Source organism: Ahaetulla prasina, chromosome 6 (genome assembly GCF_028640845.1).
Source record: "Ahaetulla prasina isolate Xishuangbanna chromosome 6, ASM2864084v1, whole genome shotgun sequence".
Lineage (NCBI taxonomy): Eukaryota > Metazoa > Chordata > Lepidosauria > Squamata > Colubridae > Ahaetulla > Ahaetulla prasina.
In genome coordinates this window covers 6,179,581-6,200,088 of record NC_080544.1, presented here as the reverse complement: position 1 = coordinate 6,200,088, position 20,508 = coordinate 6,179,581, and the positions used below count along the sequence as shown (strand labels likewise).

General features: G+C 47.5%; 1 protein-coding gene across 6 annotated transcripts; it reads left to right on the top strand.

Moving 5' to 3' along the window:
• Positions 1 to 242: 242 nt before the first annotated feature.
• On the top strand, positions 243 to 20,305 carry SLC16A9 (solute carrier family 16 member 9). Of its 6 annotated transcripts, none has more exons than XM_058187745.1 (7): positions 243 to 856; positions 2,772 to 3,012; positions 7,889 to 8,118; positions 16,476 to 16,619; positions 16,921 to 17,016; positions 17,641 to 18,543; positions 19,267 to 20,304. In XM_058187745.1, exons 3-7 carry the CDS (start codon positions 7,923 to 7,925, stop codon positions 19,458 to 19,460), a joined length of 1,533 nt encoding a protein of 510 aa, XP_058043728.1. In that variant the 5' UTR covers positions 243 to 856; positions 2,772 to 3,012; positions 7,889 to 7,922; the 3' UTR covers positions 19,461 to 20,304. The 6 variants fall into 6 exon arrangements, with proteins under 6 accessions (XP_058043728.1, XP_058043730.1, XP_058043729.1 ...); XM_058187746.1 differs by lacking the exons at positions 243 to 856; positions 2,772 to 3,012 and adding exons at positions 3,120 to 3,806; positions 5,587 to 6,423 and having other exon boundaries at positions 19,267 to 20,305; XM_058187747.1 differs by lacking the exon at positions 243 to 856 and having other exon boundaries at positions 2,201 to 3,012.
• The last annotated feature ends 203 nt before the right edge of the window (positions 20,306 to 20,508 follow it).

The window sequence follows — 20,508 nt, the reverse complement described above, 5'->3', positions numbered from 1 at the left end:
GTCAATGGTTTGAATTCAGCTCAGAAGAGAAGAAAATATTTCATTATTTGAGACAATTTAAAAATGATGTGATTTGCTTACAAGAAACGCATATTAAATTATCAGATCAAAAGTACTTAATAAACTCAAAGTTAGGTAAACATTTTGTTGCTTCAGCTTTGGAGAAAAAACATGGCATAGTGGTTTATTTGAGAAAAGATATACCAGCCAAGTTAATAGAGGCAGATATTCACGGAAGATATATTGCTATTGAACTTACAATAGAAACAAAAAGGACTCTCTTGTTTGGTATATATGCACCCAATCAGCAACAAGAAAAATTTTATAGAATGTTATATGATAAGTTGATTCTATGGGATTATAAATCGTGCATTATATTGGGAGATTGGAATGGAGTAATAGATACACGAAAGGACAAGAGAATTTCTTCTAAGAAGATACCTGCACACGCAAAGCTGCCTAAATCCTTTTTTGACATGATAGAAGATTTCGAGTTGAGAGATGTATGGAGATTGCGGAATTTGGAGGAAAGAGACTATACTTTTTTCTCTGATAGGCATCAATCCTTCTCACGTATTGATTTTATTTTATTTGATGACTGGTCTTTTGAATAACGCTGACATTGTGGGGAGGACTGTCTTTTCCCCAATGTGCAAAATTACATGAGTCTCCCACCGTGTTCCCCTTATCTGCCGATCTGATCTATCTTCCTGCTCCTTCCCCTCAAATTCAGATATATTTTTCCCTGGAGAGAAAAGACAAAACAAGCCCAGAGATTCTTTCTACAGCCACAGGCGAAGGGCAGAGGACACTGCTGGACTGATTTTTGAGAAAGAATTCAGGGAAAGAATGAAAGGTATTTTGAAAGAGGATGTTTAATTATTATTAAGAGATTTTTTCTCTCTCTAACAAACACAGTGAAGGGGATACTAGCTTTATTCTCCAGCTGGAGCTAGAAATCCAGCTTCCTACAGCCCCAATTTAAGAAAGGTAAATTTTGGGGCACAGAATCCAAAATGCCACTGAATTTAAATTGGGCCATATTCTCTTAAAAAAACCATTCTTCCACATTTTCATCCACAGATCTCAAAGCAGATAGCAAAGTAGCTAACATTAAATCAAAGACCGCAGCAATAATGAAAGATTTATAAAGAGGGATCCAAGATAGAATTGGGAGTCTCTCAAAGGCTTTTCTACCAGGATACGATAATTAAGGATTCTAGTTTTATAGTTTATATTCTATCGTTTATACAGGTAGTTCTCAACTTGCAAACCACAACTGAGTGCAAAATTTCCGTTGCTAATTGAGACCGTGGTTAAGTGAGTTTTGCCCCATTTTACAGCCTTTCTCGCAAGTGAATCCTTGCAATTGTTAAGCTAGTAACATGGCTGTTACTTTGCTCCTCAGAAGGCCACAAAAGGGGATCACTGCAACCGTCATAAATATGAGTCAGTTGCCAAGCGGCTGAATTTGGATCACATGACCGTGGCGGATGCTGCAATTCTCTTAAGTCACTTTTCAGTGCCATCATAACTTTGAAGGGTCACTGAATGAACTTGTCAATTGAGGACTACACGTCTTCTGGTTTATAGATGGCTTTGAAAGCTGCTCTTCGGAAGCCTTTCCGTTTATCACTCAAGGAGACAGCAGGGAGTTATCCAGAGGTGGGCTGCTGCCGGTTCGGACTGGTTCGGGTGAACCGGTAGTTCCAACCACCGCCCAGCCTCTATCCAGTCCTATATCGCTGTGTTTTTGAAGCCATGTGCGCACTCACATTTTTGGTGCTGGACGAACCGGTGGTTACATTATGTGACACCCACCTCTGGAGTTATCCTTCGCTTTCCACAGGATGTGCCAGATGCCGGTGGTGCATTTGCTGCTGCCTCTCCCTCGGGCAAGACTTTCTCAGCTGTGCCTTGAAGATGGCAAGTCTGCTTGCTTGAAAGTCATTTTGGAACCCCTTTTATGGGCTTGTTGCTCGTTTTTGTTTTGCATAAATTGACATCCCAAAGGTGCTTTTTTCAAAAGGCAACTGGACTGCCTTTGTTTTTACTTGGACGACGTTTTGCTTTTCATCCAAGAAGCTTCTTTAGTTCCTCTCAGAACTGAAGAAGCTTCTTGGATGAGAAGCAAAACATCTTCAAACAAAAGCAAAGGAAATCCAGGTGCCTTTTGAAAAAACACCTTTGGGACAACCATGACCTGGATGACTGAGAAACTCCATAGACATAAATTGACATCTTAGAAAGACATCTAACTGAGACTGAAAGACAGAAACTTTGGATTTCCATATGACACCCCAGCATTATAAAACTATTTAATCTTATTTCATGTAGATTAATTTAACCTAAATTAAGCTTTTCCTTTCTATATTTTAAAAATGTTTTCTTAAAGGAAACTAAAAAGGTCATCTAAGAAGTCAATGAGCTTTCTTCAACCCAGTGTCTCCTCCATCACTACTTCTTTACTTCCTCTTTTACTGCTTCGTGTGTTGAAGGATCCTGCCTCCACCATTTCTGAGAATCAGAGTCCATATTTATTTATGTAATCCAAGACCCAATAAACAAACAGACCAGGAAAGAAGCAAATAATTGAAAAAGAGGAGGGGGAGGGGGAAGAGAGAAAGAAAATTTATGAGACAGAGAAGGAAGGAGGAAGACTGACGTAGAGTTCTGTAGAAGTCTCTTGCGTTTGGTTTTATCCACTCCAGCTACTCTTCTGTACTCATCCTTGACTCTGTTTTATGCTTGCTCTCCCCTCTCCATTTTAGTCTCTTGTTTCTGGAGCAGCTGAAGTTGTCAGACCTGGTCTCCATAAACCCTGATGACCACCAAATGGTAGCTGAAGAGACAGAAAACGCTCTCAGTGTCTCCTCGTGGTCATTGGGATCTAGCTCAGGTTGTCTTTTTGCCAAAGGTTGTTTTCAGACAGAACTCTTGAATGGAGCAGCTCAGAAGCTCGAATAATGACCGGTCTCTGAGTCCAACCTCCCCTTAGCTGAAGGTCTCCAGGTAAGAAGGTTGAGGGAAGAGAACGAACCAGAGGCAGGGAAGGATTCTGCTTCCCAGAAAGCCATTTCTTAAGAAAGATTTGGCTGAATTTCTGGCCACATACAGAAGGCTGGAGGTGGGGGTGGGGGAGGCAGCAGTTCCTGCCAAGAGTTGGCCGGGGTGAGATGCTCCCTTCCTCAGCCATGGAGCTGCCTCCTTGAGAAACCCAAGGGCAGGAGGATCGCCCCTTACCCGGACTTCCAAATCTCCCCAAGGGGCTCATTTCATAGGATCCCCCCTAGTTCAAGGGGGAGAGGTTCGGGGCACTGGGCTTGGCCCGCCTTGGCCGGGATCGTGGCAAAGGGGTCCCGCTGCGGCTCCGGGCCAAGGGAACTGCAAGGCGCGAAGGATGGCAGCAGGGATGCGCTGCCAGGCCCGGCGTTCTCCAGCGCTCAGGCTGCAGGCCAGATGGGGCTGCGGCGCGCAAGGCGGATCCCGGCGGGGGGCGGGCGGGCGAAGGATCCGGCCCTGGCCCGGGCGGGCCTCTTTCTGGCGGACGGCGAACGAGCGAGCTGGCGGGCGGGCGGAGCAGCGCAGCTCGAGCCTCCGCGATGCCGCCGCCTTCCTCTCCCGAAAGCGCCTCGCCGCCCTCTCGTCGGTTCCAACCGGTTTGGACCGGCTGCCTGCCGGCCGGCGGCTCCTCAACTGCGGCGGAGCGGCAGGAAGGGAGCCCCGCGGACACTCGCCAGCCAGGCTCCCCAAGGCCGGAGGGCTGGGCCAGGCAGGGCGGGCGCCGGGCGAGCGCGGCCAGGCAGGTAAAGGGAAGGAGGGAGAGAACGAAGGAAGGAAGGAAGGAAGGAAGGAAGGAAAGAGGCGAGCCTGCCTGCCTGCCTGCCTGCCTCCTTCTCGGTCTCTGCCGCCGGGAGCCCCGGGAAACAGAGGCAGGCGGAGAGGGATGGAGAGCCAGGCGCAGCTTTTCCGCGGACTATGAGTTGCAAAGGGAGCCGGTCGGCTGCCGGGGAAAGGGCTCGCCGTTTAACGGGGCGGAGGGAGGCGGGCTTGATGCGTGCGGACCGTGACCGCCAGGCAGGGGAGGGTGAGCTTTGTAGTCCGAGGCATTGGCCAGGAGGTGGGAAGACGGACTTGACAGCAGCTGCTGGGCTGCAGGGAAGCTGCCTTCTGAGTAAACAGGCTGAAGGTTGGGGCCCTGGAGGGAGTTGGGGGGGTCAAAGCCTGAAGCTTGGTCTTCGAGCCCGTCCCAACTCTGGAGAAAGCGCTTCTCCTCCTCCGAAGCTGCTTTTCTACCCGCGCTGGCCGTCTCTTAGCCCATCATCCCCCGGCAAGAGAAGGGGCCCCCTCGGCCCCGCTCCCTCCGCTCCTGGCGGGCGAAGGGAAGACCTTGCCGGTCTCCGCTCGTTGCATCTGCTAATCGGCGGCCGGGCGGAGAGTTCGCGCTCGAAGAAGACGCCAAATCCCACATCTTGTTTGCTGGTGTGAAGCTCGGCATGTGACACGAACCAGTCCTTGTGGTTTGGGGAGCCTGTTTTGTGGTTTCACACACAAGTGTAAACACATCAACGGGGCCCGTCACGAGGGAGACTTCTTCCCCTCTGCTCCTGGCAGCCTGCAGAGGTTGGGTGCAGAGCTCTCCGAACAAGGCGATCATCTCCAAGCAGCTTTTCGGAGGAGTGGGGTGGAGGGTGGGGGTCTGTCATGTTTAAGTGTACCCTTCCTCCTTCTCAGTTTAGGTGCTGGAATACTCTGAGTAGAAACACACACACCCAGTCTCTCCCCCCCCACCCACCCCCAGGACTAAACCACCAAGCAAAAGCATCCAAGCCAATTAATTGGGCTTAGCATAAGGGGAGGCTAATGAAAATCAACTCAAGAGTAAACCTCACTGAAGTCAACCTTTCCATGGATTTGAGCACCTCTCAAGGTCCCTGCCTTGAAAAGTGGGGATCCCCCAATCCCAGTGGCAGGGCCCTCTTGTGGAGGGCAAACATCCATAGAACAAGCGAGCAAAAGTGTTAGGGCAGGAGACAATACAAGTGACAACAGCTCTTTGGTTTATTGTGATCCCCAGCAAAAACCAACAGGCAAAACCCCTCTTTAAATAGTAATTTGGCTGAGGCATCAGCCAATCAGCAACGTGCATTTTCCCGCCCAAATTTCCCTCCTAAAATTCAAATACATTACAAAAAGGTTTGAATTTAAGTTTCCAAGCTTCTTAAAGACTCAAACAAAAATAGGATTATCTATTGCAAAAAGTGACATTCTTACAGTTACCAAAACTCTGAAGGAGACCATATTTATCAGATGTAGGATGCTCTTTTTAGAAAAATCTTGGCAGCAGTCTTAGGGGGAAAAAAAGAAGAAAGAAAAGAAAAAAGAAGAAAAGAAAGAGAAAAGAAAAAGCGAGACAAAGCAACCCTTAGGATGCAGACATTGTGTTCAAGAAATGTTGGAAGAACTAGAATAGATCATTAGACAGGAAGCATCGAGTGGGGTGAGAAATTTTCACGGGGGTGGGGTGGGGCTGCAGTGATCCTAACCTGAAAACAAATTCTTTGCTGCCTCTCCACCTCTGTCTAGGCACAAACAAAATGTTCCATCAGTTAAGAAGAAAGCAGCCTTGAGGACATGAGGAAGCAGACTGCTCAGAGCCTTAAATCTGCAACATAAACATTTATGAATGGTGTTACCTAACCTGGCAACAAAACATCTGCAGGAAACGAAAAACAAAACTTGGACAACCAAGAGCACAGCAGTTCAACCCTGAGTCACATCTACTCTCTATATGACTAGAGGTGGAAACAAGATTCTTCTGGGTTCAAGGCAGCTGTTGTGTTCATCTGCATGTGAGATGAACTAGACTGAGGTGGCTTGAGGCAACTGTCACAGGGAGGGCTTGATAAGCAGACTCTCCTTCACCAAACGCCTCTTCTTGGCTGTGCAGCTCAAATGCAGTCCAGTCCAAACAGGGAGTTGGAGCACCCCAGGGGGGCAAGTTCTTAAGCCAAACCTGTCTTCTTTGGGATCCCACTGCAGCTGCGGAGGCAGCCACACAGTCGCGGGAACAGCTGTAGGTAAATGCAACATGGCACCCGAGGCTGCCAGAAGCTCCTTTTGGTCTTCTGAAGAATCATCTCAGCCCTTCTGATGTTCCTTGGAAATCTTTAGGATTCATTTGTGCCTTCACCATCAGGAGAGATCCTGTTTCTGCACTTCTGGGCCAAGATATTTCAGTGGTACAATTCAGGCAGAAAGCAGGCCAGACTATCGGGTGGTGAAGCTACTCCTGCATTTTAGGTCCTTTCCTACATGTGTGGATGGAAGGAGAAAAACATTCTGACTTGGTGTGATATGTCCTAGCGTGTTTCCTCTGTGCTTCAGCTAGTTGGAGCAAAATAATATTTTAAGGAATAAAAGGTCAGCTTTTAAGCATTCTTACTTTCTTCAGGCTGAATGTCATACATGTTTGAGGAGAGCTCCTCTTCCCTCCCATTACGGTCTAGATATCCCAGTACAATACACAGCTGTAGTATTGGGAAGGAAATTTTGCCCCAGGGCTGAGGAGAACAGCCTTCTCAACCTGCATCACCTGTCTGGAAAGAAGCACTCAGGTAAAGCAGGTTATTGAGCCAGAGAGGAGATTTTGGAAAGAACCAGCTTGGATTGTTGAAAATTAGAGTGTTGAGCTTTTGATGGGGACAGTAATGTTTGCTGTAAGGACAGGAGTGGCAGGACAACTTATTTCTATCTTGCAGCAAGGTTAACTTGCTTTCAAATTAATTTAAAGAGTAATCCAAAGTCTTTCTCCAGGAATGCATTTCGTTCACCAAATGGGACAGTCAGGACTAGGCATTCAACTCCCTTAAGGAGGAGCAGCTCAGACTTTTAACACATTTCAAGAATTTGCATCATCCCCTTGGAAGGTCTGTTAATTTCTAGTTAGCTGCCTCATGAAGACCTGGATCTGGGAGTGCAGAAGGGCAAGTTCTCTGGGCAAAAAGAACTTGGCAAAAACTGTGAGGTCAGAAGGGTAAAGTCTTCTTAGATGTGACCCAGCTCAGTGCCCAGACACATCCCTGAATCAAAATTAGCTGCAGAAATATCCAAGAGCTTCAAGCCTTCTGTTTTCTAGTGCGCAGCATTTCACAAAGAGATAGATGGACGGACTCCTCGCCTTGGGTTAAGTAGTGGACAAGGAGGAGATGGAAGCAAGCATGACTCTTGCCCTGTTCCCAGGGATGGTGCTCAAAGGACCACTTTTCTCCTACAAACGAAAGCCTCATCTGCAAGAAGCAACCCTGGTGGTCCTTCTAGATCAGGGATCTCCAACCTTGGCAACTTTAAGCCTGGAGGACCTCAACTCCCAGAATTCCCCAGCCAGCTAAACTGGGAATTCTGGGAGTGTAGGTTCTCCAGGCTTAAAGTTGCAAGATTGGAGATTCCTGATCTAGATGTTCAGATCTTCACATTGGCAGCCAAGGAGGGGAGCTGTCCAGGCCTCAAAGCCTGCTCAGCAACCTGCGTGGAAGCTGCAAAGGCCAGGTGGCCCCACGACTTCTAGTTCATTGAAGAAGAGAGAGAAGAGAGCAATTTTGTGGCATCACCTTTAGGGTTGTTCCAGTTGGCTGCTTGTCCAGAGGACAACAAAGCCGCAGCTTGGACAGACCGTAGTCCAGCCAGTGGCTGTGAGAGAAAACGTCTGGGCCTGAATGCAGCTTTTGACAGCAGTTGGGTGGAAACCAGAAATTGCTGGCCGTTTGCCTTGGCGCAGGTTCCTAAGGTCTTGTGTCATCCTCTTCTTCTCATCCTTGGCCTTCAGTGCATGTCCAGCATTGGGTCAGCTGTGTTCTTTTTTCCTATTTGTTTCTCTTTCTCCCTGCAGGGCTTGGTCGTGACCCCTCAGATCCCGCTGGAAAATGGTGTTCCAGAAATCACCCGATGGTGGCTGGGGATGGGTGATAGTCCTCAGCTCCTTCTTCACCCAGTTCTTGTGTTATGGGTCGCCCTTGGCAGTTGGGGTGCTCTACATGGAATGGCTGGACCTCTTTGGAGAAGGGAAAGGAAAGACCGCCTGGGTCGGATCCCTGGCCAGCGGAGTGGGGCTGCTCGCAAGTAAGTCTACCTTGCAAAAAAGAAAAGAAATATCTAATCCTTATGTTTATTTAGAAGACCTTTGCTTTAAAGAAAGAAAACTCCACTGAAAAAGGAGCTGGCATTTCTTTCTATGGGAAGATCAATTCCAGCAATGGCCTTTCACTGTCAAATGACATATGGCTGCAAACCAGTAACCTTTATTACAAGGAATTTAAGAATAATCGTTTATTTGCCATCAGCCTGGTCTCTTCAGATAATCTACTCAAGTCATTTCTGTTGTACTTAGTACGAGAAAACATGATGGCAATGATTTCTGCGGGAAGTTGCTTTCCATTTCAGTTTAGCAGGCAGTTAAGAGTAGGACTAATGTTGTGGTTTCACTTTGTGAGAGCCACATAATATCTGGCGATATCGGATGACTAAAGACTTGCAGTCCCTTTCCTGCAGTTAGGACTGAAACACAAATATATATTTCCATTCTAATCATAGAAACAGCTACTGTAGCTTGGCAAGTCTCTAACTTTACTTATTAGATGATGCGAGAAATAGGGAATCTGTAGAACTGTAATATTTGCACACACAGCATCTTTATTGTAGGGAAAATTGAAGGCCAGAATTTCGCAAATTAGACAGTTCAGTTCTGTGTATTCACCACAAGAGGTATAAATTACACTAATTTCAAAAAGAATTAAAATAGAAGTTGCCATTTGCAGAGTTAGGTTTTTATAAGCTGTTCACTCTACCAGTATGTCTGCCTTTAACTTTCAGTGGAAGGACAAAGAGCCATAAAATGTAAAAATATCCAACATGGCCCATAAAAAAAGAATCTGTTTTTACTTCCAAAATCATCCTCTAAAATTCTGCAGGTCGGAATTGTGGCGTACGGGGATTAATATGGGATTTTTGTTTCTATTTCTTTTAAATATTACTTTAATTATTGTGAACTACTTTGTCTTTTTGTTTTATAAAAAAAATGGTAGCGATGGTGATGATAATGTATTTATTAAAGCCAAGCTTAAATACATGTATGAGAAGCAGTGAAGGAAAATGCTTTTAAAACTTTGCAGTGTAAAAAATAGATATGCAGATTACAGAGAAGCAATAATTGCTTCTCTATTTGTAGAACAGAGTTGAGTAATAAGAGATTGAATAAATGATCTGGCAGAATTGCATCTATATGCAAATTTCCTTAATGCAGGGCAGGGCTGATAAGAGGTTGATTTTTGACAGTGCCCATTGGAGGTGATAATAACTTCTCTGGTATCTAAAATAATGATTTTGACCTTGGAGGATTTTATAACGGTACCACAATGACTTTGCATACCTTAAAGGTGTTAAAATACAAAGGCTTTTTGGAGAGTTGTGTGAGTCACAGCAAAGGAGATGGTTGCTGGCCCTTCTCTAACTGCTTTGTGGTAAAAATAGATTTAAAAGTGGAAGCATGAATGCATTGGAAGTCTGTAGGTTTAGCAGGCCTTGCAAAATGAAGTTCAAGCAAGGAAGAATAGAAAAGCAGGAAGAACAGGTGGGGGAGAAGGAGAAGAAGAGAGTGAGGAAGGGAAATAGACCATCTCCATGAGTGGCAGTGAGAAGTGTGAATCTCAGAAAAACATCAGCTTTTGCTGCTTGTAAAACACTGGGGGAGGAAGGAAGCAGTGCTGAGCTGCTGGGGGTTCTCAAGGGTTTGGGAGAACCTCTTAGCTAAGATTCTGTGCAGTTCAAAGAACCCCCAAATCCCACTCCTGGCTGGCCCTGCCCTGCCCACACCTCCCCTCCTAGGAATCCCCACATGCCCCATTTTGGATGCAGATAAGTGCAGGGTGCGTGTGGAGGCTTGGGGTGGGTGAAAAATGGGCCTACCAGAAGTTCGGGAAAACTGGAAACAGGCACATTTCTGGCCTCCAGAGGGCCTCCGGAGCCTGGGGAGGTCATTTTCACCCTACCAGAGGCTTTCCTCAAGCCTGGGGAGGTCATTTTCACCCTACCAGAGGCTCAAGGAAAGCCTCTGGAGCCCAGGGAGGGCAGAAAGCCCCTCCCCCACTGCGGTGCAGGAAACCAACTAGGCCACGCCCACCATAGCCATGCCTACCCAACAACCAGGCAGAGAACCCCTTGCTAAAATTTTTGAAGCCCACCCCTGGAAGGAAGCTGCCTCTACTCAACAGAATAACTGAATAACAGAGTTGGAAGGGACCATAAGGATATTCTAGGCCAAACTCCTGCTCGGGAGTTCATGGCTTCCATGATGGCCTTGGACCTGACTCAAGTAGTTGATGGCCCACTCACATTGGGGGTGGCATGCTGGACTTGATTTTTATCTCTGGACAGTGGCTGAAGGATCTGGACTTGAGAGAGTTAGTCATTGAACCTTTGTCATGGTCAGATCACTCTCTCCTTCGCCTAGACTTTCTGACCGCCACTCATCACTGCAGGGAGACGGGACCAATACGTTGGTTCCGTCCCAGGCGCCTGATGGACCCGGAGAGGTTCCGGACGGAGCTTGGGCCGTTTCCTGAGGGTCTGGCCCATGGCATGGCTGAAGAACTAGTCGCAGCTTGGGAACTGGCTGCGGCTAAGGCTCTAGACCGTGTCGTGCCTTTGCGGCCTCTGACCCGGCGAAGGTCTCAATCAGCTCCTTGGTTTTCCAAGGGGCTGAGGGAGATAAAACGCTGGAGAAGACACCTAGAGAGTTCCTGGAGATCCAGTCGTTCGGAGGCTGATCGGACACTAGTTAGGTCATATACCAGGACCTACCTAGTGGCATTGAGGGAAGCGAGACGTGGCTACGTCTCCTCCCTCATTGCGTCGGCAGATAACCGCCTGGCCTCCCTGTTTCAGGTGACTCGCTCTCTCCTTCAACAGGGGGAGCGGGATGACCCATTGCAGGGACGTGCCGAGGAGTTTAGTGGTTATCTATACGATAAAATCGTTCAGCTTCGGGATGGTCTGGATCAAAATTGGGTGGATCCAGACGGGAGGTCTGAGAGCTGTCTTGTTGAGACTGTTTGGGATGAATTTGACCCTGTGGCTCTCGAGGACATGGACAGGTTATTGGGGAGGTTGAATGCCACCGCATGTTTGCTGGAACCGTGCCCCTCCTGGTTAGTGCTGGCCACACAGGAGGTGACACGAGGCTGGCTCCAGGGGATTACGAATGCTTCTTTGTTGGAGGGGGTCTTCCCTGCCGCCTTGAAAGAGGCGGTGGTGAGACCCCTCCTCAAGAAGCCTTCCCTGGACCCAGCTGTTTTAGGTAACTATCATCCGATCTCCAACCTTCGCTTTGTGGCGAAGGTTGTAGAGAGTGTGGTGGCATGTCAATTATCCCAGTACCTGGATGAAACTGTCTATCTAGACCCATTCCAGTCTGGCTTCCGGCCCGGATATAGCATGGAGACGGCTTTGGTCGCGTTGGTAGATGATCTCTGGAGGGCCAGGGATAGGGGTTATTCCTCTGCCTTGGTTCTATTAGACCTCTCAGCAGCTTTTGATACCATCGACCATGGTATCCTGCTGCACCGATTGGAGGGATTGGGAGTGGGGGGCACCGTTTATCGGTGGTTCTCCTCCTATCTCTCTGACCGGTCGCAGACGGTGTTGATGGGAGGACAGAGGTCGACCTCGAGACACCTCACTTGTGAGGTGCCGCAGGGGTCGATTCTCTCGCCCCTCCTGTTCAACATCTATATGAAGCCGCTGGGTGAGATCATCAGTGGCTTCGGTGTGAGTTATCAACTCTACGCTGATGATACTCAGCTGTATTTTTCCACACTGGGCCACCCCAACGAAGCTGTCGAAGTGCTGTCCCGGTGTCTGGAGGCCGTACGGGTCTGGATGGGGAGAAACAGGCTCAAGCTCAATCCCTCCAAGACAGAGTGGCTGTGAATGCCGGCACCCCGGTACAGTCAGCTGCAGCCACAGCTGACTGTTGGGGCGAGTCATTGGCCCCAGTGGAAAGGGTGCGCAACTTGGGTGTTCTCCTGCATGGACGTCTGTCCTTTGAAGATCATTTGACGGCCGTCTCCAGGAGAGCCTTTTACCAGGTTCGCCTGGTTCGCCAGTTGCGCCCCTTCCTAGACCCAGCTGTTTTAGGTAACTATCATCCGATCTCCAACCTTCGCTTTGTGGCGAAGGTTGTAGAGAGTGTGGTGGCATGTCAATTACCCCAGTACCTGGATGAAACTGTCTATCTAGACCCATTCCAGTCTGGCTTCCGGCCCGGATACAGCATGGAGACGGCTTTGGTCGCGTTGGTAGATGATCTCTGGAGGGCCAGGGATAGGGGTTATTCCTCTGCCTTGGTTCTATTAGACCTCTCAGCGGCTTTTGATACCATCGACCATGGTATCCTGCTGCACCAATTGGAGGGATTGGGAGTGGGGGGCACCGTTTATCGGTGGTTCTCCTCCTATCTCTCTGACCGGTCGCAGACGGTGTTGATGGGAGGACAGAGGTCGACCTCGAGACACCTCACTTGTGAGGTGCCGCAGGGGTCGATTCTCTCGCCCCTCCTGTTCAACATCTATATGAAGCCGCTGGGTGAGATCATCAGTGGCTTCGGTGTGAGTTATCAACTCTACACTGATGATACTCAGCTGTATTTTTCCACACCGGGCCACCCCAACGAAGCTGTCGAAGTGCTGTCCCGGTGTCTGGAGGCTGTACGGGTCTGGATGGGGAGAAACAGGCTCAAGCTCAATCCCTCCAAGACAGAGTGGCTGTGAATGCCGGCACCCCGGTACAGTCAGCTGCAGCCACAGCTGACTGTTGGGGCGAGTCATTGGCCCCAGTGGAAAGGGTGCACAACTTGGGTGTTCTCCTGGATGGACGTCTGTCCTTTGAAGATCATTTGACGGCCATCTCCAGGAGAGCCTTTTACCAGGTTCGCCTGGTTCGCCAGTTGCGCCCCTTCCTAGACCGGGATGCCCTATGCACAGTCACTCATGCTTTCGTGACATCTCGCCTGGATTACTGCAATGCTCTCTACATGGGGCTTCCCTTGAGAAGCACCCGGAGGCTACAGTTAGTCCAGAATGCAGCTGCGCGGGTGATAGAGGGAGCCCCTCGTGGCTCCCATGTGACACCACTCCTGCGCAGACTGCACTGGCTGCCTGTGGCTTTCCGGGTGCGCTTCAAGGTTTTGGTAACCATCTTCAAAGCGCTCCATGGCTTAGGGCCGGGCTACTTACGGGACCGTCTGCTGCCACCGATTGCCTCCCACTGACCCGTGCGCTCTCACAGGGAGGGACTCCTTCGGGTGCCGTCTGCTAGGCAGTGCCGACTGGCGACACCCAGGGGAAGGGCCTTCTCTGTGGGGGCCCCCACCCTCTGGAATGAACTTCCCCTGGGACTCCGTCAACTTCCCGACCTTCAAACCTTTCGCCGCGAGCTTAAGACACATCTATTTATCTGCTCAGGACTGGGCTAGGTTTTTAATTAAATGTAGTTTTAATGGGGTTTTATTATTTTAATTGTAAATTTTAATTCGGCCTTATCTAATAAGTTTTTTAATTAGTGTTTTATTTCTGTATTTATAGTTATGTATTGGTGTTTTAATAGGCTGTAAACCGCCCTGAGTCCCTTGGGAGATAGGGCGGTATAAAAATGTGATTAAATAAATAAATAAATAAATAAATAAATCAGGAAACCCCGTACCATTTCAAACAAATGGTGGTCCAATCTCTTCTTAAAAACTTCCAGTGTTGGAGCATTCACAACTTCTGTAGGCAAGTTGTTCCACTGGTTAATTGTTCTGTCAGGAAGTTTCTCCTTAGTTCTAGGTTGCTTCTCTCCGTGATTAGTTTCCACCCATTGCTTCTTGTCCTGCCTTCTGATTCTTTGGTGGGCTTGGTAAAGAATGGCTGGAAACTGGGATTTTAAGTTCCCCAAGAGATGCTTTCCATGGGAAGGTAATGCCCCCCCCCCAGAGCAAGGCTTCCCAACCTTGGCAACTTTCAGTCATGGGGACTTCAACTCCCAGAAATGAACCCCTCTGAGTCTCCAAGGGACCAAGGGCAGAAGAGTTGAGACTCTAGAAAAAGTGCAGAGAAGAGGAAGCGGGATGATTAGGGGACTGGAGGCTAAAACATATGATGAACGGTTGCAGGCTAGTCTAGTGAAGAGAAGGACCAGGAGAGACATGTAGCAGTCTTCCAATATTTGAGGGGCTGCCCCAGAGAGCAGGGAGTCAAGCTATTTTCCAAAGCACCCAAAGGTCAGACAAGGAATAATAGATGGAAACTGACCAAGGAGAGATTCAACTTAGAAATAAGGAGAAATTTTCTGACAGTGAGAACAATCAACCAATGGAACAGAAGTTGCCTTTGGAAGTTTTGGGAGCTTCATCGCTGGAGGCTTTGAAGAAGAGACTGGACTGCCATTTGTCTGAAATGGTGTAGAATCTCCTGCTGAGCGGGGGTTGGACCAGATGACCTATAAGGTCCCTTCCAACTCTGTTAATCTGAAGGGACTCCATTTTTAGCCAGGGCAAGTTCTTCCTTGGAGCTCTTCTGGTGTTGCAGTTGTTGGACTGTTTCTGCCTCATTGTGCACGGACATCGCCTTCATTCCTGAACAAATTGGCTTTGCAGGTTTGGGAGACCTGAAGACACTTGCAATGTCTGTTCCCCAAAGTCAGCAGACAGGGACAGCATTGCTTGAAAGAGGAAAGGTGGGAAGCGGTGGTGGGTTTCAAATTTTTTTACTACCGGTTCTGTGGACGTGGCTTGGTAGGCGTGGCAGGGGAAGGATACTGCAAAATCTCCATTCCCTCCCCAATCCAGGGGAAGGTTACTGCAAAATCCCCATTCCCTCCCGATCAGCTGGGACTCGGGAGGCAGAGAACAGAATTTTTACTACCGGTTCTCCCAACTACTCAAAATTTCCGCTACCGGTTCTCCAGAACTGGTCAGAACCTGCTGAAACCCACCTATGGTGGGAAGGTAGCCCTCGTTCAGCTTCTCCTGCTTGTCCATCCCAAACTGATGGGCTCCGGAAGGTTAGGGTTAGGGTTAGGGTGGTGCTCCTGCCCACCTCACTCAGTATCCTGCCCCACCTGACTTCCCTGCTGCAAAATCCTTTAATGGGAAAGCATAATCCCTGATGAACAGAGCAAAACCATGAACAATCCTTTCGTAAGAGTGGTGAAGCTTGTCTAGCCCTTGGCTCCTGGTGCCAAGTCATGAAAAGGCACAAAAATGCACAGGACTACTTAGTTGCTCTCTATTTTATTGATTACCTTCAGTCTTGAGTTTCTTTAAATTAACATGGTATGCAAGGCTGAAAACCAAAACTTCTAATAGGCTTAAAACTGGTCACTTGGTTCCCAGATCTCACTTTATCCTCCCATCAGTTCTCCTTTGCGTTTCCTTGAAACAGTCTCTACCTCCTTATTTCTGTTTCAGTCCATTCTGGCTGTTTTAACTCTTGCAAAGTGGTGGAGAAGGATAACAACAGTAGAGATACCGCAAATCTATGGACGAAGTTGGAAGTGAAGGCATTATTGTCCTGTTTTCCCAGAGATTGCTGCAGGGTTGCAGATTAAAACACGCCAACTCCTTGTTCAATTTAAGAAGTCTACAGTCCTACTTGAATCAAAAATCAACCTCATGATCCTCAGCTGGACTGATCCCTGTGCAGGCACGCAGGACATTGGATGGTGCAAACAGGAATTTTATCTAAACTAGGTCTCAACCTGGTCCTTTACTTAGGATTTCAACTCCCAGAGTTCCTCAGCCAGCAAAGCTGGCTGAGGGACTCTGGGAGTTGAAGTCCACAAGTCTTAAAGGGACCAAGGTTGGAGATCCCTGATCTAAACACTTGATGGGGGAAAAAAAGTTGTATGGCTGGTTTTGTATCTGCTGAGAGGCAAAGAGTGGGAGGAACCAGCTGCTACTGTATGTATTGTACAATGGGTTTATTGGTTAAGCCCACAGATGAAAATCTTATACATACACAGTCACATGAACGTTAGCCAGGTAAATCTGTTTAGGGCAGGGATCTCCAGCCTTGGCAACTTTAAGCCTGGTGGACTTCAATTCCAGAACTGGGAGTTGAAGTCCACCAGGCTTAAAGTTGCCAAGGTTGGAGATCCCTGCTTTAGGTCAACATTCTTGCTGACCTGTGACAAAGAAGGGGGGGGGTTGACATGGTGCAGCTCCACCACAACTTGGATGCGGTTCTCAGAGGCTTAGTTGATGGTAGAACATTCCTGGTATAAAAATGATGAAATAAGCATTAAAATACCTTCAGCTAGAGCCCTCCTTTTTGGATTTAAGAGAGGTCAACCAATCTCTTGATCAACTCCTTCAAATCATTCAAAATAAGATTGTTGCCTATGTTTCTTGTTCTCTCTCCCCCCCCCCAATTGTTCTCATGAAGGTCCCATCTGCAGCACCTGCGTCTCTGCTTTCGGTGCACGGCCAGTGACCATCTTCAGTAGCTTCATGGTTGCAGGAGGCCTGATGATAAGCAGCTTTGCTCCCAATATCTACTTTCTGTTTTGTTCCTATGGAATTATTGTTGGTAAGAGAATTCACACGGTCCTCTTTGGCCCCACCAGTTAGCAAGAGAATCAAGTGGTCAGGAGTTAAAGGCATCTTCTAGAAGGTGGACTTTAAACCTGGACCCTAATCTTCCCTGGAGGGTGGCTGAATTTCCAAGAGACTTGCGGGGTCCCAGAATTTCCCTGATATTCAGGTGAACGGTGCAGGTGTTTGAGGAACCCTCCAGAACGGTTCCTTGTGTCCTTTCATTGAACAGTAATCACATTAGTCAAGAGTTCTGGGGCACTGATTATATGCCATAAACTTTTCTATGCCTTTAGGACTTGGATGTGGCTTATTGTATACGGCCACCGTCACAATCACATGCCAATACTTTGACAAACGTAGAGGCCTCGCACTCGGTCTCATTTCCACAGGTAGGTTTTTTTTAGCTGACATTGATCTCTGGTTGGAATGACCTTAAGCAGTAGTTTGGTTGACTGAGATTATATCATCCAAATGCCAAAAGTCGCTCTACATTTATCATGGTTAAACATTACTTCTGATCGGTTTCAGGCTATTCTTCCACTTCCATAATTTTTTCATGAAGATGCTGCTGGTTGTTTGGATGAGCTAGATTTTGATAGGATAAGAGAGAGGGAGGGAGGGGTGGAGGGAGGGAGGGGTGGAGGGAGAGAGAGACAGGGAGAGAGAGAGGGAGAGAGGGAGGGAACAGGCGCAGCCAGGAATGGGTGATCTGCTTCAGCCCTTGCTTTCTTCCAGCCTCTGTGGAAACTTTGAAAACCAAAACTGTTGGCTTTGCTCTAGAAACCTTTTGAGGCTATTTATTTATTTATTTATTTATTTATTTCGATTTTTATACCGCCCTTCTCCCGAAGGACCCAGGGCGGTGTACAGCCAAGTAAAATTCAATATATAAACATTAAGAGAAATTATTGCTCTGCTCGGCAGCTTTTGACATTATTTTGACATTATTTATTACATTGGCAGCCAAGGCGCAGCAGAAGGTGATATGCTGACATGTTCCTCTCTTCCTGCAGGGTCGAGCGTTGGCCTTTTCATCTATGCTGCCTTACAGAAAGAGCTGATTGAACTGTATGGGTTGGATGGCTGCCTGCTGATCATTGGTGCACTCTCTCTAAATATTCTAGCCTGTGGAAGCCTGATGAGGCCTCTGCCGGTGGCCCAGAAGCCCAATCCGGAGAAGGTTCCAGATCAATACATCATTTATAACAGAAAAGAGAAGTTCTCTCATGAAGAACACATCACCATACCTGAAAAGGCCCAGAGTGAGGGGAAAGGGGAGAATCAGGTGATGGGCAGCAACCGCCAAGCGAATGGACTCCCAGTTCACAGCCAGCTGCTCTCGGCCTCCCCGAGAGAGGCAGACAGCTACCCAAAGAAAGTTGCAGAACAAACTTACCTCTGCAAGCAACTGGCTAAGCAGAAATGGGGCCTGTATTTAAATTACTGGGAGGACACCCTGAGTCTTTTTAAAAACAAAGTCTTTTCTGCCCTGTTCATTGCCATCTTCCTTTTCGACGTTGGTGCCTTCCCTCCTTCCTTGCTCATGGAGGACGTGGCGAGGAGCTCAAATGTCATCGAGGGGGACTGCGCCATCCCTCTGATCTCCATCATCGGCATTATGACTGCTGTGGGGAAGTTGGCCCTGGGCGTCCTGGCGGATATGGACTGGATTAACGCTTTGTATCTCTACATCCTGACATTGATCTTGACGGCGGCAGCCCTGGTCTTAATCCCCTTCGCCCAAAGCTACAGTGCTCTGGCGATCCTTTCGGGGGTTTTAGGGTTCCTTGCAGGAAACTGGTCGATTTTCCCTTATGTCACAACCCAGATGGTGGGGATCGAGAAACTGACCCATGCCTACGGCATATTGATGTTTTTCGCGGGACTTGGAAACAGCCTTGGACCCCCAATTGTAGGTAAGTCGGCATTTCAGCCAGATGCCATGCCTTCTTTTCAAAAATGGCCTCCATCTACAGAACCTGCTAGTGGAGATAGGGTAATGGTAAAAGTTCCCCTCGCACATATGTGCTAGTCTAGGGAGCGGTGCTCATCTCCGTTTCAAAGCCGAAGAGCCAGCGCTGTCCGAAGACGTCTCCATGGTCATGTGGCCGGCATGACTCAACACCAAAGGCGCACAGAATGCTGTTCCTTCCCACCAAAGGTGGTCCCTATTTTTCTACTTCCATTTTTTACCTGCTTTCGAACTGCTAGGTTGGCAGAAGCTGGAACAAGTAACGGGAGCTCACTCCATTATGCGGCACTAGGGATTCGAACCGCTGAATTGCCGACCTTTCTGATCAACAAGATGTGGAGCTGTAGTACTTTTCCATTCAATTACAATGGAAAAATAGAGCGGCATATTCTCAGTATCCTTAAAAACTCTTATCCTGGTCTGTGCTCCATAGAGTAATCCTTTCCACCTCCGTGATACAACAGCTGGCAAGAGTAGAGCCATTGGCTGCAATTGTGGCTTGTCAATGGCTCGGGTTCAAAGCACTGGCACCCTTAACTGGCAGTTTCCTGAGCAATCATGTTCTGGGGTGACAATATTATGAAAGGGGAAATCTTCTGTAATGGCATGGGTGTGAGATAAGAGGGCTTGGATCTGTTTTTGGCATCTCTTTTCTGTTCTCTTTCAGGTTGGTTTTATGACTGGACCGCTTCTTATGATGTGGCTTTCTACGCCAGTGGCCTGTGTGTGCTCTTCGGAGGGCTCCTCCTCCTGGTGGCCGTGCTTCCCTGTTGGCATGGAACGAACTCTACCATCGGGCCAAACCCCAAACACTTATTCCTCCACAGCTGCCTCCAGAGTGTGAATGGCCGTATGGAATAGTTGCTGCTGTTTTTATACCGATACTTTTAGTAACTTTTGCATCTATTTATAAAGGTTTTTAATGATACTTTTGATACTTCTTGGAAACACTTGGACCTTTGAGCCAAAACATCAAGTCCTGGCCATTGCGGCTAAGTTCTTACAACACAACGGGGCCTTCTGCTTTGCCATTGCCCATAATTAGCAAAATGCTGCTTGTGCCTAGGAATGACAATGCTGGATTGCAACTGACCAAGAGACTTTTAAGATGTAGTGAAGCTCAGCTGTTGAGGTGGAGCTGCTCTTGACCTCTCCCTGATCAGGAGGGTAAGTGTACAAGCCGTGGCAAGTGTGCAAAACGGTTGGATCTAGAACCGGCATATTCAGTCTCCTGAATGAGGTTCCTCTTCTCACTCACATTGTATTGTACTACAGTTTTGCTATGTATTTTCTGGTGCAACAAATGTATTTTATATTCATTTACATGTAATCCTTGTACTTAATTTTGGCCAAGTCGGCACAATACTTCTCCCCTCTTCAAGGAATCTTCATGTTGTTTGGTAGGGAGAGGCTGCCTCCCACTGAGTGTCATGAAAGTGATTGAAGACCCTGTTTTCTTTGAGGAATCTCTTAGGTTGCCAAAAGATCCCGTGATCTATGAAGTAAACAACATGACAAGAATGTAGCATTTAATACCAGTGAAGATGCTGGATGGCAAAAAAGTTACTGCATCTTGCATTAGGAGCTGTTAAAAATTATTCAGTTGAAATCTATAAAACCAAGGAATAAATACAATTTATTAAAGAAACCACCAACTACAAAACTGAAATACTGGTTTTATTTATTTTACAAATTCAAGACAAGATTTCCCTAGGGATCTTACAACATTGCAATGTAGCAAAACTCCTAGTTCAATTCAATCAATTTATTACAATCTTGGACCACAGACCCGAACAAATAAAAATGCTCAGTAAATATACAATTAAAAATTCTACTATAAAATAATAATTAAAATCTATAATAAAATCCAGTCTGTCAATTATACATGGTCTGATTATACTACAGTTGC

What these genes read in the sequence shown, in the direction of transcription:
- SLC16A9 (XM_058187746.1), top strand. Translation starts at nt 7,923, where the DNA reads ATGGTGTTCCAGAAATCACCCGATGGTGGCTGGGGATGGGTGATAGTC. An exon ending in ACTCGGTCTCATTTCCACAG is followed by an intron (nt 17,017 to 17,640) that starts GTAGGTTTTTTT and finishes CTCTTCCTGCAG; the next exon opens with GGTCGAGCGTTGGCCTTTTC. An exon ending in CCTTGGACCCCCAATTGTAG is followed by an intron (nt 18,544 to 19,266) that starts GTAAGTCGGCAT and finishes GTTCTCTTTCAG; the next exon opens with GTTGGTTTTATGACTGGACC.